The 21262-nt window shown below is 33.5% G+C and overlaps 1 protein-coding gene across 1 annotated transcript; it reads right to left on the bottom strand.

Annotated features, from left to right (window-relative positions):
- Positions 1–12938: 12938 nt before the first annotated feature.
- LOC129305415 (uncharacterized) lies at positions 12939–13310 on the bottom strand. Its single transcript, XM_054945449.1, has one exon. It carries the CDS (start codon positions 13308–13310, stop codon positions 12939–12941), a length of 372 nt encoding a protein of 123 aa, XP_054801424.1.
- Positions 13311–21262: the final 7952 nt, after the last annotated feature.

Consider the following 21262-nt stretch of genomic DNA (forward strand, 5'->3'; position numbering starts at 1 on the left):
AAATTGATAAAAAAATTTTATGAGTCTAATCATCACCAATCTCAACAGTATTAATTTAATTTAAACATTCAAATTTTTATGATTTTTATAAATTGATCATTTAGATATATTTGGATACTGTAGATTTAATATTAAATTTTTTATAATTTTTATACTGATAATACAAATTTAAACTATCTAAACTGATAATCAGATTTATTAAAAAAATTATAATTTTTATAACTATTTTATTTTAATAAATATAAAAAAATAAAAATTAAAACATTAAATCTGGACTATCTAGACTCTAAACAATCCAGATCTTCTCCATGGAGTCGTGGCAGAGGGAAGGGTCAGAGAGCAAAGCCAAGTCCTCTCCCAAAACTTCCTTGTTAATAGCTGGATTAGAGAAATTAGTGACCTTCTTGTGCGAGATTAGATCATCACTTTTTTTTTTTTGGATAATAGATCACACATCAAAAAAATTGCAAATAGTGTAGCATATCCATTGGCTCGCCAAAGATATCAATTGGATGCTGATAATATAGATATCCTTCGCCTGGGGGCATTCTTTTCAAAAATTTTCATCATGAACCGCAAATAGCTAGCTAGTTTTTTTTTTTTTTTTCAACAGAAATTTGTATTTAAAAAAAAACAGCACAGTATAGCACACAGAAAGCATGAATGAAATAGTAGAGAAAACATTTATTTTTAAAAAAAACAAAAAAAGAGAGAGAGAAAAAGATGTGAAAATTATATATAGGTTTCATGGAGAAAACTTATTTAAAAATAAATCTCTCAAAATTCAAAAATTATAATTAAGTATCTTAAAATTTGAATGTAATTTAAAATTAAGTTATAAAGATAATAATATCTTTATTAAATATATATTAAATAATTAATTTATAGGTGCATTGTGAGGGGGCCACCCCTTCATATATATTATGTATGTATGCAATGTTTTGTGGGGATCGGTGGCCTTCCCATCATTTCTTTAAAAACAAAAAATTTACTCTCTCTTCTTCTCACTTGCATACATAATTATATTTTCTGATTTGTATAGTACTTTTTTTATTTAAAAATATAAAATAATTTTTAAAAATTAATTATTTAAAAATATAAAATATTTTTAGTTTTACAATGCGTAATTAAAGATTTCTTCTTCAAAAATATCTTTAATAAATAGACCACTCAACTTTTTAATTTTAAGTAAGAAATCTAAAGACAAATATAGAAAGATGGTATCAGTCTAAGGATAATTAACTAATTTATTGGAGAGTGTAATTTGATTAAAATTAATTTATATTTTTAAATGGAAGGAGTGTTATTGATACATGATGAATGTTAAATTTTTATTAGTAAAAAAGTGAAATTTAATATTTATGTCACATATATTAGCTTTCCTATTAGATTGATTATTGATGCTTTATATGTTAGTTTTCTTATATTGTAAGAGTATTTTAATAAAAAATTTATTCCTAATATTAAAAAATTTTAAAAAATAAATTACGAATATATATAACAACCTTCATTTAAATTTGGCGTCCCCTTGCTTTCAATCCTGATTCTGCTCCTAACTATTTTATCAATAATTTACAACTATAATTTTAATTTTTTACAACTGTAATTTTACATATTCAATAGTTAAAATTATAATTATACATTACTAATGAAATAGTTATAAATTATTTGATTGATGTAATATATATATATATATATATATGTTTAATAGAAATATTATTATCTTTTTATCTAAATTTTAAATTATATTCAGATTTCAAGAGATCTAGTTGTGATTTTTGAATTTTATTAAATTTATTTATAAATAAATCAGTTTCATAAAACTTATATGTAATTTCCACCACATAAGGAGGTTATCCATCCTTGAGCTGCAACGTTAGCCATTGTCCCACTTACTGTCTGAGGGTAGCCTTTTGTCACGGGCTGAGAGTCTGGCGCAGCACACAGCGCCCGTGCGGCGTCCTGGAGGACCCCATAATCCTCAGGACAAGCCTTACCACGTACGGATCACACTGGTTTCGCCCTGCCATGGGCTCATCAGGGAGGCGGCACTAGCCCCCGACCAGTTGTGCACACAGTCCGAAGACTGAGGCAGAACACCCCCAATGCTAATGTCGCCCCCTTTACCCATATTGTGCGAGGCTAACCAGCGGACCGTTCATTATCTTGGTTTTTACACGGTCACGGAAATATCATCCGTGACATTCTCCCACACCCAATCTAGCACGCCCTCGTGCTAGGGGAGAACGACTCCGCCTAAGGATCGTACGTACAGTACTGCCACAAACACACCAGCTTACTTGCTGAGTGGCCACCCGAGTCCTGCACTCTTCGGACCCACTCGCACCCGCGAGCCAACAGGAGTGGAGTCGACAACGGCCAACCATCCCGCCCGAGTCCCCACTTTTGGACCCACCTGCTCGGAGGCCTTTCTGGAGCGGTGCCGAGGCCGACCAGTCCCAACGTGGGACCCCACCCGCACACGGCAGTAAAGTACGTCCTGCTCTGATACCACTCTGTCACGGGCTGAGAGTCTGGCGCAGCACACAGCGCCCGTGCGGCGTCCTGGAGGACCCCATAATCCTCAGGACAAGCCTTACCACGTACGGATCACACTGGTTTCGCCCTGCCATGGGCTCATCAGGGAGGCGGCACTAGCCCCCGACCAGTTGTGCACACAGTCCGAAGACTGAGGCAGAACACCCCCAATGCTAATGTCGCCCCCTTTACCCATATTGTGCGAGGCTAACCAGCGGACCGTTCATTATCTTAGTCTTTACACGGTCACGAAAATATCATCCGTGACACTTTGCCCACTAAGTCACTAATCAAAATAACAATAAAAATATAGGCATCCACCAAACCCAAAATAAAGTTAGATTTCAATACTCAACAAACCCAATAAGGTCAAACCTCTTGGGCCCACCCCCCCCCTTTTTCCTTTTCTTTTCATTGCACCCCTTCTTATTTTTTTCTGCCTCTTTCACCTCATTGCATGGCTGTTAAATAACCTACTCATTTATTTATTTATTAGTCTATAATTACTTGCAAGTTCTATAGTATTGGAATATAAGAATAAATAATATGTATCCTAAAAATGATGTTTCTTTGGGTTAAAAAGTATAATAAATTAATACTATTATTTTTCTGTTTATTTTCTAGAAACTCTAGCTTTTTTTACTTAACAGAGTAAAATTTATGGGGGCAGTTGCTGTTTATTCTGGTTAGGATTTATTAGTTCTATTTTTGATCAAACATCAAGGGACGATCAACATTTTGACTCTTAAATCTTTATGACCATTTATTCTTGGGGTAATATTGTGATCCATTTGTTGGATTCTTCCTCAACTTTCAATTCAATTGCAATAAACGTAAGATTTTGTTTTGCCAACAATAAAAAAATATTTTTTCTTTTATAGACTGGTGTCTCACATAAAGAAAAACTTATATACTTGAGATGTTTATTTTCAATTAAATCAAGATATATGTATTTTGTATAGATTATTTATTTTACAATAAAGTTGTATTATTAATATTATTAATAAATTAAAAATTACTTTTTTTTTGATTTGATTAAATAAAAATATATTAAATATATTAATATAAATGTTGTCCTTCACATAAAATTTTACAATGGCTATAATTTTCTAATCAGGAAACAAAATGTTTAGAACGATATATCTGTTCTGTCGCGGAGAAATTTATTTACTGCCTAGTAAAGAATTTTGTTTAATCTAACGCATCTTTCATGTAAACTATCTGAAAATGAAAATAAAATCATTCTTGGCCGAAAAACAAAAAAAATTAGGGAGAATTTCAAATAAGAACCAAGGATGTGATTTAATTATTAGTGAGTTTCAAAAAAATTCTAAAATTTCAGTTTAGTCCAAAAGAGTAAAAGTAAAAATAATTTTAATTGTAAAAAGATTAAAATATCCTTCATTTATTATACAGAATCATTATTATTGCTTAACAATACTTTCGCACATGTTTATTTAAAAGATGTGAGCTCTTGAAATATTTTAAAGACTTGGGATCCTTTTATTTTAAATAGTTTGTAAAAATACATGTTAAAGATTTGTTTAAATTAATCTATTATAGAATAATCCTTTTGGATTAGTTCTTGATTAACTATAGTTAGTGTGATGATCTAAATCTTAATTTAGGACACCCCTTTATAGCCCAAGGATATTATCATTAATAATTATAGGAAAAACCTCTATACATAATATTATATATTTAAGATACTTGTTTCTTATGAAATCAAGACATGGGGGTAAACTAAATTATTTATTCTATAATAAATTCTTATTATCAATTTAATTAACATACTCCTCTAATCCTATTTATAAAGTGGAGAGAAAAGAAAAAATTTAGTCTTATTTATAGGACACTTGCCAATTTTCAATGCTCATATTTACATTTTTGCCCTTATTAAATGATTTGAATAAAAATATCAATAATGAAATTTAAGAGTATTTATTAGGGATAAAGGTGAAACCTTATTAAATTTTTAGACAAAGTTAATGAGATTAAGGTTTTCTTTGGTTGAGGTGAAACATGTTGAAAGTGATTTATAAATAACTACCTTGATTAAAATTCACTTGTTATGATTTGATCAGATAAAAATATATTAAATATATAAGGCTAAGTATGCAAAAATATATTAAGATTCACTTGTTATGAGGTAAATCTTACCCATAGTTAAAATATATAAAAATCCTAAACTTTGAATTTTGAGATAGTTATATAGAATTTTCCTCACCTTTAAAAGTTTAAAATTAACCCTCCCAATTTTATATTTTTTTTACCACAAACTCCCCTACTATTATTTTTTTAATTATCTTACTAACAAAAGTTGTTATGTTATATTAAAAAAAAGATACGTAGTAACTTACATGATATATAATGTAAGATAATAATATAATTGTAAAAAATTTATAGGGCATTTGCATATATAGCCCATTTTATAAGACCAATTAAAAGAAAAGTCTATCCTTTCTTAAATTTAAAAAAATGACCTTTTTAATATTTATTTTATAATTAATTTATAAAATTACCCTTTTAATATATACTTTTTGCAAATACCAGAAGATTCAAAACACAAAAAATCTCTGAAACAAGAGAGATGAATGCGAGAGAGAGATGGAACTGGACGTGAGAGAGACGAATGCAAGAGAGTAGAGCAGTGTGAGAGAGCCATAGTCATGACCGCGAGAAACAAATAAGAGGTGAGAAACATCAATAGAACGAAGCACGTCGGCGAGAAAATGGAGCTATAGATTTATATTTTTTATTTTATTAATTTAGGTATTTAACTCTCTGTGATAAATTAAGAGTCCAAAAATATTTATAGATTGTATTTGATCCATTTTGGACAAATGATTATGTGTTTTTTGTGTTACTGATTCGCGATACTATATTGTTGATGTATTATCATATATTAACATAACTAGACAATCATACACAAACTTGTTTATTTACGTATGTTAATGATATAGTATCGCATATCAGTAATGCAAAAAATACATAATCATTTGTTCAAAATGAATAAAACACAATCCGCAAAAAATTTGATATTACCGAGAGATGTGAAAATTTGATGACAAATAATAGATTCCAGCCTAGTCTTTTGCTTTCAGAAATAAAGATTCCTCTTCAATGTCTAATGTTATCTTTATAGTGTTCCTAGGAAAAATAGAGAGGGAGAGAAAAGAAAAGCTCTGCGATGAATAAATGCATTGACAATTTTATATTCAAAGGAAAAAAAAAAGGAATGATTCAAAGGAAAAAAAAAGAAAGATTTAGTCAATTAAAAGTTAGTTATAATAAATATATTGTATTTTAATAATAAATTTAATTTGAGGATAAAAAAGTAAAATACATCTAATTAATTTTATGAATGGGCCATATTTTAAAATATTTAAAAATCTCATTCATAATTTATGAGAGTTATATTTTTTTGAGGCCATTGAGCTAATTTTTTTCTAATTTTATCTATATTTTTCTGTTATTATTAACTTACATTGATTGTCTTTTTTTTACTATGATATGATAATTTTTATCAACAAGATAACCAAAAAATAATAGTAAGAAAGTATATGATAAAAAAATAAAATGTTAGAGGAACTAATTTTAAATTTTTAAAGATAATAGGAGTTTTGTGTAATTGCTTTAAAGTTTAAAATTAAAAAGATCTTGTATATTTTAACCTAATTACTCCCTTTGTTTTTATTTATAGGAGAAACTACTATTTTTTACTTATTTTATATATAAACAAAATTACCTATTTTAATAAGTATTTATTATATATTTTTTAAATCACTTTTCATAATTTACATTAACGAAAAATAATTAACACATGCTTATATTGATTAATATAAGATATTTTAGTGTAATTTTTTTATTTTTAAATATAATTATTATAGTTAATTAATTTTTTTTAAATCATGTAATAATTTTTTTATGAATGAAAACGGGGGGAGTATACTAGCAACTATGGATCAATGAAACATTCCATAGCTGACGTCAACTCAAAGCAAAACATTTTAATGTCTGATTTGACAGAGTGGAATCTCAGTTTCACAAAAACAAGGTCATAGCATTTAACTACGCAAATACAGAACCGTAACTCATTCTAGTGTATACAAAGGGAGAATTTTAGAAAAACTCTACTTAGAACTCAATACATTCTAATTTTGTAGGTTCAAGAGCTTTTTTTGCAAATATGCCTTCAAGAGAAAAGACATAATTACCTTAGTGAGAAAAAAAAACAAGTTCAAATTTTTATAATTACATGTTCATGAATTCATAATTTTAGGTTCACATATTAACAAGTAATTGTTTTATTGGAAGTGAAATTCTTGTTTAGGATTGACATGTTTCTCTTGGCCAACTTAATAAATTTATAACTTAAAGTTTAAATATTCACAAGTCAAAATTTAAAATTTATGATTTTATATACTCAAAACTAAGGTTCATCATGACAACAAGTTTAAATTTTTACAATTATATATTCACCAATTTACAATTTTAGGTTCACATATTAATAAGTAATTGTTCATTGGTAGTGAAATACTTGTGTAGGGTTGACAAGTTCACTGGCATAGAACCAAAAGAAAGAGAAAACTCTCATTTATTGCTTAAAAAACTCAGATGCGAATACATAGAGACACTGTGCTATTTATACTAATCTAAGTATGAAATGGAGCAAAGGAAGATAAATGGCACGTTACAATTATTTTATTATTTGCGTTAATGGTGCCAACCCAACGAACCTCCATTTATGCTCTTCTATACGTTCCTTCATGGCAGCTGTTTTCTTCTCTTTAATGCAATTGTTCCATTTTTGTTTCATCCTCCCCGAGTTGAACAAAACTTGCCCTTGAGTCAAATTCGGCTTCTTCATCAATGTAAGGGGATAGATTAGCAACATTGAAGGTGGCAAACACTCCATAAGAACCAGGAAATTCCACCTTATAAGCATTGTTATTGATTTTTTGCACAATCTTAAATGGACCACCAGCTCTTGGGGACAACTTGGTATTTGGGTGTTTAGAAAATCATTCCTTTCGTAGATGTATCCAAACTAAGTCTCCTACATTAAAATTTTGCTATCTTCGATGTTTGTCACATTGAGCCTTGCATCTCAAATTCTGCTTTTGGATTTGCTTGCGAACTTACTTATGCAACTTCTTAATTTCCTTAGCTTTTTGGTCAGCATCAAAGCTATATTGATGTTTATCAAGTGAAGGGATCAAGTCTAGTAGACTAAGGGGACAAGTGTCGTAAACAACTTTAAATGGACACTTTCCAATTTCTTAGTTAACTGAATTATTGTAGGAAAATTCAACTTAACCAAGAACGAGATCCCATTGCTTTAGATTCTTTCTTATGAAACTACAAAGAAGATTACCAAGAATCCTGTTTATATATTTAGTTTGACCATCTGTCTAGGGATAACTAGCATTACGAAACTAGAGCTTAGTTCCCATCTTCTTCCATAGCATCCGCTAAAAGTGGTTGAGAAACTACACATCACGATCAGAAGTGATAGTCTTGGGAATGCCATGAAGACACACAATCCCCTTAAAGTACAAGTCTACTACTTGAACAGCATTGTTGCTTTTTTGCATGGAATGAAATGAGCCATTTTTTGAGAAACGATCCACAACTACCATGATAGAATCTTTTTGCCTCTAAGTCCATGGTAAACCTAAAACAAAATACATAATCACATCTTCCCAAGGTGCTTCTGGAATTGGCAAAGGCATGTATAATCCAATATTTTGACCCTTGGACTTAGCCAAGTAACAAATTTTACATCTCTATATATGCCTGTTGACATCTCATTCAAGTGGAGGCTAGTAAAAGTTCTCCTTCACTAGGTCAATTGTTTTATCTCGTTCGAAATATCCTGCTAATCCACCATCATGTGCTTCCCAAATTATGGCTTCTCTTAAGGAACCCTATGGAATGCATAGGGCTTTTCCATTAAATAGAAACCCGTCAAGTTTGTAGAATTGGTGGAAAGGTTGATTTGCAGTTACTTCCCAAACTCCTCAAAAATCAGGATCATCCTGATACAACTCTTTGATAAGATCAAACCTAACAACTTTGGTCTACAGTGTTGTGAGTAGAATATATTAATGGCTAAGAACATCAGCTATGAAGTTCAAAGTTCCAACCTTATGCTTAATAAGGAAAGGATAAGATTGTAAGAGTTCACTCCAACGAGCATGTCTATGGTTGATTTTCTGCTGAGAATTCAAATACTTGAGAGCCTCATGATCAAAAAAGAGTATGACCTCTTTGTTCAGGAGATAATGACTCCAACGTTGGAGAGCTCAAACAATGGTATAAAATTCCTTGTCATAGGTAGAATACCTAAGCTTGGCATCATTGAGCTTTTCATTGAAAAAGGCAATGGGATGGCCCTCCTGACTTAAGATAACACTAATGCTATTGTTAGAAGCATCACGGATAACTTTAAAGACTTGGTCAAAATTAGGAAAAGCTAGGATTGGAGCTATGGTCAACCTCTTCTTAAGCTCCTCAAAGCTTTTCTGAGCTTGCTCTGTCCCTTGAAATTTCTCTCCTTTGGTGCAATCTATAAGCAGTGTAGCAATAGAACTAAAATTGTAGATGAACCTCCTGTAGAAAGAAGCTAATCTATGAAAGCTTCAAACCTCTTGGATAGATTTTAGAATTGGCCTGCTATCAATGGCTACGACTTTGCTTGGATTAACTCGAACACCCTTTGCGGTGATTATGTATCTTAAGAACACAACTTCAGTAGTGAGGAAGGTGCATTTCTCGAGATTAGCATAAAACTTCTATTCTCATAAGGCTTGCAAAACTTGCCATAAGTGATTTAAGTTTTCTTCTTGACTCTTACTGTAAATAAGAATATTATTAAAGTACACAACAACAAATTTGCTAATGAAAAGTCTTAATACTTGATTCATCAAGCGAATAAATGTGCTAGGGGAATTTGTTAACCCAAAAGGCATCACATTCCATTCATACAAGCCATCTCTGGTCTTGAAAGCAGTCTTCCACTCATCTCTTAGTCGAATTCTGATTTGGTGATATCTACTACGGAGGTCAATTTTTGAAAAGGCAGTGATACCATGCAACTGGTCTAGCATATCATTGAGCCAAGGTATTGAAAATGAATACTTAATCATGATCTTGTTAATAGCTCGGCAATCAATGCACATTCTCCAACTCCCATCCTTCTTAGGTACTAGAAGAATAGGTACAGCATAAGGGTTGTAATATCGTCCTCCTTCTAATCCCCATAATTAAACCCAAATCCCAAGTAATTAGGAAAATGAGATAATAGTATTCATTAAATACCGAATTCTCATTGGTTAACAAAATAGGGACCCTAAGTTTATAAAACTAAAATTATTTTAAATCTTGCAAAAAGGCAAATCAAAGTTCACAAATATGTGGAAGCAAAGGATCATTGCATAATTGATTACATTGGTACAAGAATTTGAACCAAGAAAAATTTTGAAAAATTTTAAGGCATTAGGGCCAACTGCTGATGCGCCCCAAATCTTCGTTCGACATTCGAATGATGCGAACTAGGTGTTTATAGAAAGCTCTTTCCGGACTCTAACTAATGGCATTAGTCTTAGACTCAAATTATTTTTAAAACAAAAATTGGACACCCTTTTCAAAACTTACATATTACAATAAATTTCACATTCTCAAATGTCCAAAACAAATACCGAGGACCATAAGCCATCAACAACAATATGACCACATACAAATCATCAAAACCAACTTGTGTAATGCACCATAACACAATAAATATTTTCAAATTAAATTTTCACTACTCAACCCCTTAACTCAAAATCATAGGAAGGGGGAGTTTACCATAATTTTCATCAAGATTTCTCAAATCATCACATAATATTTACTACCCTTACTTGCATTAGTATTTTGGCCCTATCATTATAACACATAATAATAAACTCTTTCCCTAGGGCCCAAAATACCATCACAATTTACATTTCACTTAATGCAAGTAAGTAACAAAAAGGAAAATCCTAGTTGACAATCGAAATTGTCATACACATAAGTTACCCAAAATTAGGAGGCTTATTACAAATGGATCGTCATCCTAAGCCTCGAGGTGTTTTCCTCTGTCCACAGTTCTTAAATTATTCCCTGTAATATTAAATATAATAGGGTGAGTACAACTACTCAGTAACTAAGGTTCGACTAGTTCATACTAATGCCTATCAATTAGTTTAAATGCAAGTGGCAGTTAATAATAATACTTTAATTCATGTGAGACAATTGAAATTAGAAACTCACAATTTAGCTCACATAATAGCATCTACTTGAAAAACAATGCTTTTAGTACTTTTCATATAAATAGAGTTGATCATGCAAATCATTGACAAGCATAATGGTAGAAATTAATACTCAACTCAAAATGTCATCATTATGGACTCAATATAGACAACATATGCCTTTACTTACTATATGCATGATAACACCTCCCTTATATCTTCTTTATTCCTCTGACACGAAATTGTGGAATATAACTCAATGGGATAGTCTATATTCCTTAACTTCCTTGGCCTAAATACTTGTGAGGGGGTCACCTAGCCAAGGCATACCGAACTCACTTATGAATCATGGTTTCCCCCATTCCTCACACCATGGGGTGTCATATACCCTAGACTAGCTTCCTTATTGAATCGGTGGATAGCTAACTAGGTTCAAGTCCCTCGTTGAACTAGTGAGACAGTCCCTCATTGAACAAGTGGGATAATATGGATAAAATCAATCCAGGCACATCATCACACGGATGGGACCTTAGCATGTGAATTTTATCATCTACTTCGCTTCCTAGGCAAACTCCTGCCTCTCAAGATCATACAATGCACATTCATGCCATAATTCACACATATACAATTTATAGAACTTCACATTATCAATTTTCATTGAACTTCATCATTACACAATCGTTGGACTTCTCAACCACATTTCATAGAATTTCAAAACCAAACAAGTCATTGAACTCCTAATTCACAATCATTATACCTCACACTTTTAAAATCATGAACTTCCCTATTTTAAAACATCATTGAACTTCTCTTGAATAAAGATTCATTTTTCCTCTCAATGAAAAATCATTGAATTCCCAATAACATTAATATGAAAATCCACCACTATTATTCTCATGGAAAATTTTGCATCACAAGGCATAAAACTCACGAATTTGATCTAGTGGACTTTTTCATAAATTAAGCCACACTTACATTTCTTTTTAGTTTATACATTTCAATGATAAATCATAAATCAATAAACTAATAGACACACACAAGCATAAGATAGAATTTTTCTAGTTACTTTAAATATTTGAGAGGTCAAAGGTTTCATCCCTCAACTATTCACTGTTAAAGCTTTCAAGAAGCTTGAATGGTGCCAATGGTAGTTACACTATAAGCATTTACCATACAAAACATCAATAACCATTTTGAGCTATTTTCCACTAACATTTCACCATTTTTTAATACTCAAGATTTATTCTAGACTCATGTAGAAGTACCCATAAGGCTTCTTAGCTTCCTTCAACTCTCATTAATAATATTGAGCTCTTAAATAGGAATTAATGATGCCACATTATTCTGAACCACCAAATTTATGGGAATTTTAGATATTTAATGTCCTCCAACTACCAATCATCATAAAATCATAAAAATCAAGTTTACTTACTTCAATCTACTCTCATTAACTCTATTTAAGTCAATAGGTTTGGGCCCATAACTTTTTTCGACCGAAAATCACCATTAACCCTAACCTCTACCATTAAAAAAATGGAAGAAGAGAGGAAGATTTAAGCAAGGAAGCTTACCTTTAGTGTTTATGAGCTCCAAATTACTTCCAACAATCAGTTTCTTCAAGCTCTAGCTTAGCTTTTTTGCCACTCTCTTGTTTTCTTTTGTTTTTCTCTTCTTTTTCACTTTAGATTCGTGACTTAATATTGTAAAAATCTGACCATGCATCATAGCGGACACATAATGTGTCGTGACGCATGGCACAGAGAGCCTCTTCTAGGCGTGTTGTTATGCATGTATAATGGCGGACCAACCACAAGTTACGGCGTATGGCATAGAATTACTCCTTTCAAAAATTCTTTCTCTTCTATTTCCGGGTGACCTGATTCTCCTTCGAACCCACGTTTAGATTTGAAATTGAGACCAAACATGCCTATTAGGCCTTTCTGGCCACACACCTCATAGATACACTTAATTAGTTTATTTACACTTAACTAATTTAGATTTATAATTGATGATGTTACAATTCTCCCATCTTTTTAGGAATTTTATCCCCAAAATTCATACAATTGCTTAAAACATACCTCATGGAAACAAATGAGGGTATAGTTGTCTCATTCTCTCCTCAGTCTCCTATGTAGCATCTTTAAGAGTCATTCCCTTCCATATCACTTTAACTAGACGAATGATCTTATTCCTCAACTGCTTCTCTTTTACATTGTTTATTCTCTCAAGCTCAGTTAAATAAGTCAAGTTCTCCCATAACTCAACATCTTCAGGTTCAATTATGTGAGACGGGTCAGGCTGATACTTCTTTAATTGAGAGACATGAAACCCATCATACACACCCATGAGATGAGGTGGCAACACAATTCGGTAGGCAAGTGTCCCAATCTGCTCTAGGATTTCAAAGGGACCAATAAAACATAGAGTCAACTTCTTGGCTCGAATTGATCTCCTAATGCCTGTCATTAGTGTAACCTTCAAGAAAACATGGTCGCCCATCTCAAATTCTAACGGTTTTCTCTGTTTGTCAGCATAACTTTTCTATCGACTCTGAGCTGTTAAAAGCTTCTGGTAAATTAGCTTTATTTTTTGAGTAGTTTGATCCACCAAATTAGGACCCAAAATGCTCCTCTCACTTAACTCGATCCAACAAAGTGATGATCAATACTTTCTCCCATATAAAGCTTCATAAGGAGCCATCTGAATGCTTGAGTAAAAACTATTGTTATAAGCAAACTCTGTTAATAGTAAGTGTTTATCCCAACTACCAATCCACTCGATAACACAAGCTCTGAGCAATTCTTTCAGTGTCTGATTCATTCTCTCGGCTTGACCGTTCGTCTGGGGATGGTAAGCAGTATTAAATTTCAATTTTGTCCCCATAGCTTGATTTAAAGCCTTCCAAAAGTTTGACGTGAACCTTGGATCACGGTCTGATATTATGTCCTTCGGAACTCCATGCAATTTCACTATTTCTTATAAGTACATCTCGGTAAACTTATCCATAGGATAATCCACTCTAATAGCTAGAAAGTGAGTTGACTTAGTCAGTCTATCCATAATGACCCAGATAGCATTATAACCCGCTTGAGTACGAGGTAAATCGATAATGATATCCATTGAGATGCTATCCCACTTCCATGCTGGAATCTCTAGTAGTTGTAACATACCATGTGGTTTCTGATGTTTAATTTTGACTTTCTGATAAGTTAAGCACTTTGACACATAATCGATCACATCACACTTCATACCATGCCACTACCAATACCTCTTCATATCTTGGTACATCTTAGTAGTACTAGGGTGAATAATAAACTTACTCCAGTGAGCTTCTGATAATATAGTGTCTTTGATCTCCTTAATGTTAGGAACACAAACACAATCATGATACACCACGAAACTATTATTATTGAAACTGAACTCTAAAGTCCATTTCTCTTCAATATTCTTCTAAACTTCTAGTAGATATAGGTCTTTCAATTGTGCTTCTCGTAATTCCTTCCAAAACTCATTAGTAATCACCATGGTATTCAAATTAAGCACAACAAAAACAGGCATATTCTGATGTGTACTAGAGAAATCCTCTAGTAATTTCTGTTCATGTATTATCATACAAGCCATATGTACTGTCTTCCTACTTAATGCATCGGCAACTACATTGGCCTTACCTAGATGGTATTTCAGCTCAAAATTATAATCTCTCAAAAATTCCATCCATCTCTGTTGTCTCATATTCAACTCTTTCTGGTCAATCAGATATTTGAGACTCTTATGGTCACTAAACACTTCAAATTGTGAGCCATAAAGATAATGCCTCCATATCTTTAGAGAAAAAACAATAGCTACTAACTCAAGGTCATGAATAGGGTAATTTTCCTCATGTGGCCTCAATTGTCTAGACATATAGGCTATAACCTTATCGTCTTACATTAGTACACATCCCAAACCCTTAAGTGAAGCATCTGTGTACATTGTATATGACTACTTTGGGTCCAAAATTGTTAACACTGGTGTTGTAGTCAACTCATCCTTCAGCATTTGGAATGCTTCTTTACACTTCTCAGTCCATACAAACGGCTGATCCTTCTTTATCAATTTAGTCAAAACAGAGTTGGTTTGAGAAAACCCCTGAATGAACCTTCGATAGTAACCGGCTAACCCTAAGAAACTCCTTATCTCCATTACTGAGGTAGGTCTCTCCTATTTCAGTACCGCATACACCTTATGAGGATTCATAGATATACCGTCAGCGGATATCACATGACTAAGAAATTTCACTTGCTGAAGATAAAATTTGCACTTACTTAATTTCGCATATAACTTACTGTCGACATTTGCAACACAATTCTCAAATGCTTAGCATGTTTTTCTTCATCCTTGAAGTAGATCATGATATCATTAATGAACACAACTATGAATTTATCTAAGTAGGGTCTAAAAATCATGTTCATATAATCCATGAAGATCGCATTTGTTAATCCAAAAGGCATTACTAAGAATTTATAATGCCCGTATCTCATCCTGAAAGCGGTTTTAGATATGTCCTCGGACTTCACCCTTAGCTGATGGTAACTAGACCTTAAATCAATTTTAGAAAACATGGCTGCTCTAATAAGCTAGTCAAGCAAATCATCTATCCGGGACAGTAGGTATTTGTTCTTGATTGTTACCTTATTCAACTATTAGTAATCAATACACAACCTTAAGCTTTCATCCTTTTTCTTCACAAACAGTATAGGCGAACCCTAGCTTAGCCTAATGAATCCCTTTTCCAGCAGTTCCTCTAATTGCTTCTTCAATTCTTCTAGTTCAGATAGAGCCATATGGTATGGAGTCTTAGAGATAGGTTCAGTTCCCAGCACCAAGTCAATGGAGAACATAATCTCCCTTTTTGGTGGTAAGCCAAACATCTCATCAGCAAACACTTCTAGAAATTCATTTACAACTCAAATCTTATCAAAAGTATCATCATACTCTCTAAAGCTTGAAAAGAACACTAAAAACATCTAACACCCTTCACGATCCAACCTCTTAATTTGTATGGCAGACAAAAATGTGGGTATCTCAAGGTTTGCTACTGAGGTTGTGTCCTCAGGGACTACATGAATCGCATTAAACACTGGTAGGGAAACTGTCTTCATTTCACAGTCTAGTGTTACTCCATTGGTCGACAACCAATCTATTCCAATAATCACATCAATCCCTAACATGGGCAAATAAATCAAATCAATCAGTGTAATTCTATTACCAAATCTCATTTCAACTTTTAAAGATGCATGGTTAGTTTTCACAAAAGCTATAGTCGGCGTAGACACATTCATCAATACAAGTAGCTTAATCACAAGCAACTTTAACTTTTCTATACACTCATTAGAAATAAAATAGTGAGTAGCACCCAAATCAAATAAAGTTAAAATCTCAGTATCACAGAGAGAAATAGTACCTCTAATAAGCTTCGAAGAAGCTTCAACTTCTTCCTTAGACATGGTAAAGATATGACCAGGAATAGCATATCTCTGGTTATGTGCACTAGCGTGCTCAGGGCAATATCACGCTATGTGGCCTACCTTATTACATTTTAAGCATGTCTAGCACTCCCCTTTATGATACTTCCCATACTTGTTGCATTATGGAGCTTTCATAGGTCCAGTAATAGTAAGGGCAAAATCCTGCCTCGAAGTCTAGTTCCAACCTCCCATACTTCTGGGTGCATTATTCTTAGACTGGGATCCCTTGAATTAAGACCCCTTTTGAAAATGATTCCTAGCGCCCTCGACACTAAACCCTCAGAATGATCTCGAACCAAAACTGGTCTTCTTGCTCACACTGCTAGTGGGACCCATGAATGAAGAGAAACGACCCTAATTGTCTCGCTTCTTATCTCTATTGATCTGCTTCTTCTAGCAATAGCTCAAAACTTATTGCACATCACCTCAAAAGAAGTGATCTTAAAGGCTGCCAATTGCCTACTATACTCAGGTTGCATCTTGTCTAAGAACTGCTCGGCCTTTCACTCCTCATCATCATGATGTCTTAAATAGGTCGAATACTTTGACAATTTATTGAACTTGGCAATGAACTCCTCCTCGTTCATATTACCTTGCTGTAAGTAATGAAACTCATATTCCTTTTCTCCTCAAAAGGTAGATAGGAAATAATGAGTGAAGAATCTCCTCTTGAATTCCTTCTATGTAAGTAAAAATCCATTAGGTGGCCTTACACTCTCCTACCATTGTTTGGCAACATCCTCTAGCATGAAAGTAGCTAAGAGTACCTGCTGCTTTGTAATGCAGGTCATTACGGAGAATATGGTCTCTAACCGGTCTATCAACTTCTTACCGGTTGTATCCTTCATGGAACCATTAAAGTGAGGAGGATTCAACCTCATGAATCTCTTAAGTGTGTAGTCAATGGAACCCTCATATTCCTTCTCAATCAGCCTCATAGAACACATTGGCCTCTTCTGTGCACTCTCCTCATAGTACTCCTCATCTTCGTGCCCTTGTACCTCTTCAAGTACCTCAACTCTTTTCTTCTTCTCAGGGTTACCTTTAGTTTTCTTAACCGTACTGCTACACCCTTCTTCAGGCTTCTTCTCAAGAATCTTATCATGATCATCCAATCTCTTATCAATTCTCTCAATCATTTCTCTTAACTTGAGCAACACGTTATCCCCACCCGTAGAGCGCACAAGTTGTTCTTGGTTTCACCCTATTTCTACTTGTTCTTCTTCAATTAGGACTACTTCATTCTCTACTTCTATTAAGAATTCTTGCTCATGTCTCAATAAGTTTACTGGAACATTGCCGGTTGTGTGTCTTGTTTGTACCATTCTCCCCTCCTAAGGACGGAAGTCACCACACAAAAGGAAAAGATCAATACTAGCTCAAGAGAGGAAAACAATATGTGTACAATGACAATTGCCAACTCTACATGCAAGTGTATAAATAAGCATGACTACACAACATAATCCACAGACCAGTACTCATAACCAGAGAAACTGATACTAAGTTGTAATATCCTTCTCCTTCTAATCCTATAATTAAACCCAAATCCCAAGTAATTGGGAAAATGATACAATAGTATTCATCAAATACTGAATTCTCATTGGTTAACAAAATGGAGACCCCAAGTTTATAAAACTAAAATCATTTCAAGTCTTGCAAAAAGGCAAATAAAAGTTCACAAATATGCAGAAGCAAGGGGATCATTGCATAATTGATTACATTGGTGCAAGAATTTGAAATAAGAAAATTTTGAAAAATTTTAAGGTGTACAACGCAGCTCATTGAACATGTGCTGTGACATGTTTGCCTCTGTGACACACGCCGCAGCTCGTGGTAATATGCACCACAGTGCAATTGCATGAATTTTGATAGTGAATTTTGCTATCAATTTGATAGCATTTGGGCCAACTTTCGACGCGCCCCAAATCTCCGTCTGACGTCCGAATGACGTAAACTAGGTGTTTATAGAAAGCTCTTTCTAGACTGTAACTAATGGCATTAGACTCAAATTCTTTTTAAAACAAAAATTGGACACCCTTTTCAAAACTCACACTATTACAATAAATTTCACATTCTCAAATGTCCAAAACAAATACCGAGGACCATAAGCCACCAACAACAACATGACCACATACAAATCATTAAAGCCAACTCATGTAGTGTACCATAACACAAGGAATATTTTCAGATCAAATTTTCACTACTCAACCCCTTAACTCAAAATCATAGGAAGGAGGAATTTACCACAATTTTCATCAATATTTCCCAAATCATCACATAATTTTCACTACCCTCACTTGCATTAGTATTTTGGCCCTATCATCATAACACATAATAATCAACTCTCCCCCTAGGGCCTAAAATACCATTACAATTTACATTTCACTTAATGCAAGTAAGTAACAAAAAAGGAAATCCTAGCTAGCAATCAAAATTGTCATACACATAAGTTACCCAAAATAAGGAGGCCTATTACAAATGGATCGTGATCCTAAGTCTCAGGTTGTTTTCCTCTGTCCACACTTCTTGAGCTATTTCCTGTAACATTAAAGATAACGAAGTGAGTACAACTACTCAGTAACCAAAGTTCGACTAGCCTATACTAATGCATATCAATTAGTTTAAATTAGGGGTGCTCAGGTTGTACCCGGCTCGACTGGCTAGTATCAGCTCATATTTGTCTCAATCATATCGGGATGGGTCTATCCCAGCCTGAAAAAACCTGGACGAGACTTTTTTAGGAGAGGACCAAAATAGGGACGAGACAGGATGAGACTTGGGCCTACTATTGGGATGTCCTGTCCCGTCCCGTTTGTATTACATGTTATTTTTTTTATTTTTGACCATTATTCATTTCAAGTTTTAGCTTACAAATTGGGTCTCTGCCTGCAATAGCAAATCTTTGTAGCCTATTCTTCCACATTGTCCTCTTCGAGTAATGTTTCTCTAGAAATTTGTCTTGTTTTTATCCTCTTTTTTTTACACCGGAAGCTTTTTGTCTTTAAACTTTAAAGCTTGGAATGCCATCTTTCTTTAACTCAATGCTTTCCTAGCTCACTTTTTATAGTAACATAATTTATTCTCAAGAGGATCGAACGCGCGTGTTTCAACTTTCAACTTCAGTCTTCACTTTCCCTTTTCCTTTCAATTTTCTACTGCACACCTGCACTGAGGAGAGCCAGTAAGCCACACAGACCTCAGGGCTCAGACCAGTCGACAGCCTATGCCCTCTACCTCCATGCCTTGACATGATGCAACTGTAACTCTGTAAGATACTAGCTGGCTCGACCCATATCTCTGCCTTCACCTTCATGCCTTGACGTGACACTATTGGAAGAAGGAAGATACTTGCTTTGCCTAGCTTTGCCTCAGATTTTCATTTCTATTATCAGCTTTGCCTGACCCAGATCTGGTACTGCCTTTGTCATTCTCCTCATCGTCCTCAATCCTCAGATATAATGCATTTCATCATCAGAAATTCAATTTCTTTTTTATTTTTTATTTTATATCTACCTTTTAATATGCATTTGCAATGATTTGAGTTGCTAGTTACTTGTTTGCTTTATGTTCCTTTGCAATTTTTTTTAAAATTTTAACATCAGTAAATCATTGATTTCATGGCTTCACGCACCATAAAGCAATAATGCATATCTGGCGCTTTTATCTGAGTAATTTCCTTTGCAATGATCTGAGCAATAATGCATATCTGATGATTTCATGGCAATTTTATCTATAACAGATAAAAGCAAGCACCAGATTTTATTTTCAATCCCTCGATATGCATTATTAGTTGTTCCTTTTTTGGCTTGCTTTTATCTATTCTGTTCTATTCATGGCAATTTTATCAAGTGGTAAATTGAGAGAGAGTGTGTCAATTATATTTTATTTAAAACATATACAAGTGGGCTTTTAAGTGTTTGGTTATATAATTTAAATTATTTGCGTGTCATAAATTGATTGTGGAAACTTAACATCCTTGATTTTTATGCATGCTTATTTGAATTTTAATATGTGATTTTAATCAATTAAGGGTAGTTGTTGTTGTTGTTGGCTAAATTTGCATTATGAAGAAAAATGGATACCACACCTACTACTCAAGAAAATGTTGAAATAATAGAAAGAGATTCTAAAAATGCTTCATCACCTAACACTAAAGATGAAAATGAGGGAAATGAGTCAAAAAATGAAGGACAAAGTGGAAAAAAGAGGCGTAAATCAGCTGTTTGGGAGCATTTTGAAAGGTTGCTACTGGACAACACTAATGGTGAACCTCGTGCCAAGTGCAAGTATTGCCCAACAATAATTAGTTGTGACTCTACAAGACATGGGACAAATGGAATGAGAAAACATGTAAAAAGATGTCCCAAAAATCCAAACAATGCAAACAAGTTGGTATAATCTGTGTTATTGAACTCTCAACTAGGGTCATCTAAAACTATGAGTCACCATCTATTTAGGCAGGCTGTTACACTATTTGTGATATTAGATGAAATGCCTTTTAATGTTGTGGAAGGTAATGGTTTTAAAGAGATGATGAGAAGGTTAGAACCTCACTTTCAAGTCCCTTCAAGAGCGACAATTACTAGAGATGGCTACAAGTTATACTTTGAAGAAGCTTGAAAATTGAAAAGGTATTTTAAAAAATCTCAAATCTGTGTTTCCCTCACTACTGATACTTGGACTTCTAATTAAAATGCCAATTATATATGCTTAACTGCTTACTGGGTTGATGAGCATTAGACATATCAAAAGTGAATCTTGAATTTTTGTGTAGTTGAAAATCATAAGGGGGAAACACTTGCTCAAGAAATTGAGAAATGCTTGCTATTTTGGAGCATTGATAAGGTGTTTACAATCATAGCTGATAATGCTTCTTCTAATGACATTGCTTTAGCATCTTTAAAAGGGGTCTTGAGGCATTGGAATGGTTTAGTTTGCGATGGG

The sequence above is a fragment of the Prosopis cineraria genome, unplaced genomic scaffold (genome assembly GCF_029017545.1).
Source record: "Prosopis cineraria cultivar Desert tree isolate PC_DT_omini unplaced genomic scaffold, ASM2901754v1 PC3, whole genome shotgun sequence".
NCBI lineage: Eukaryota > Viridiplantae > Streptophyta > Magnoliopsida > Fabales > Fabaceae > Prosopis > Prosopis cineraria.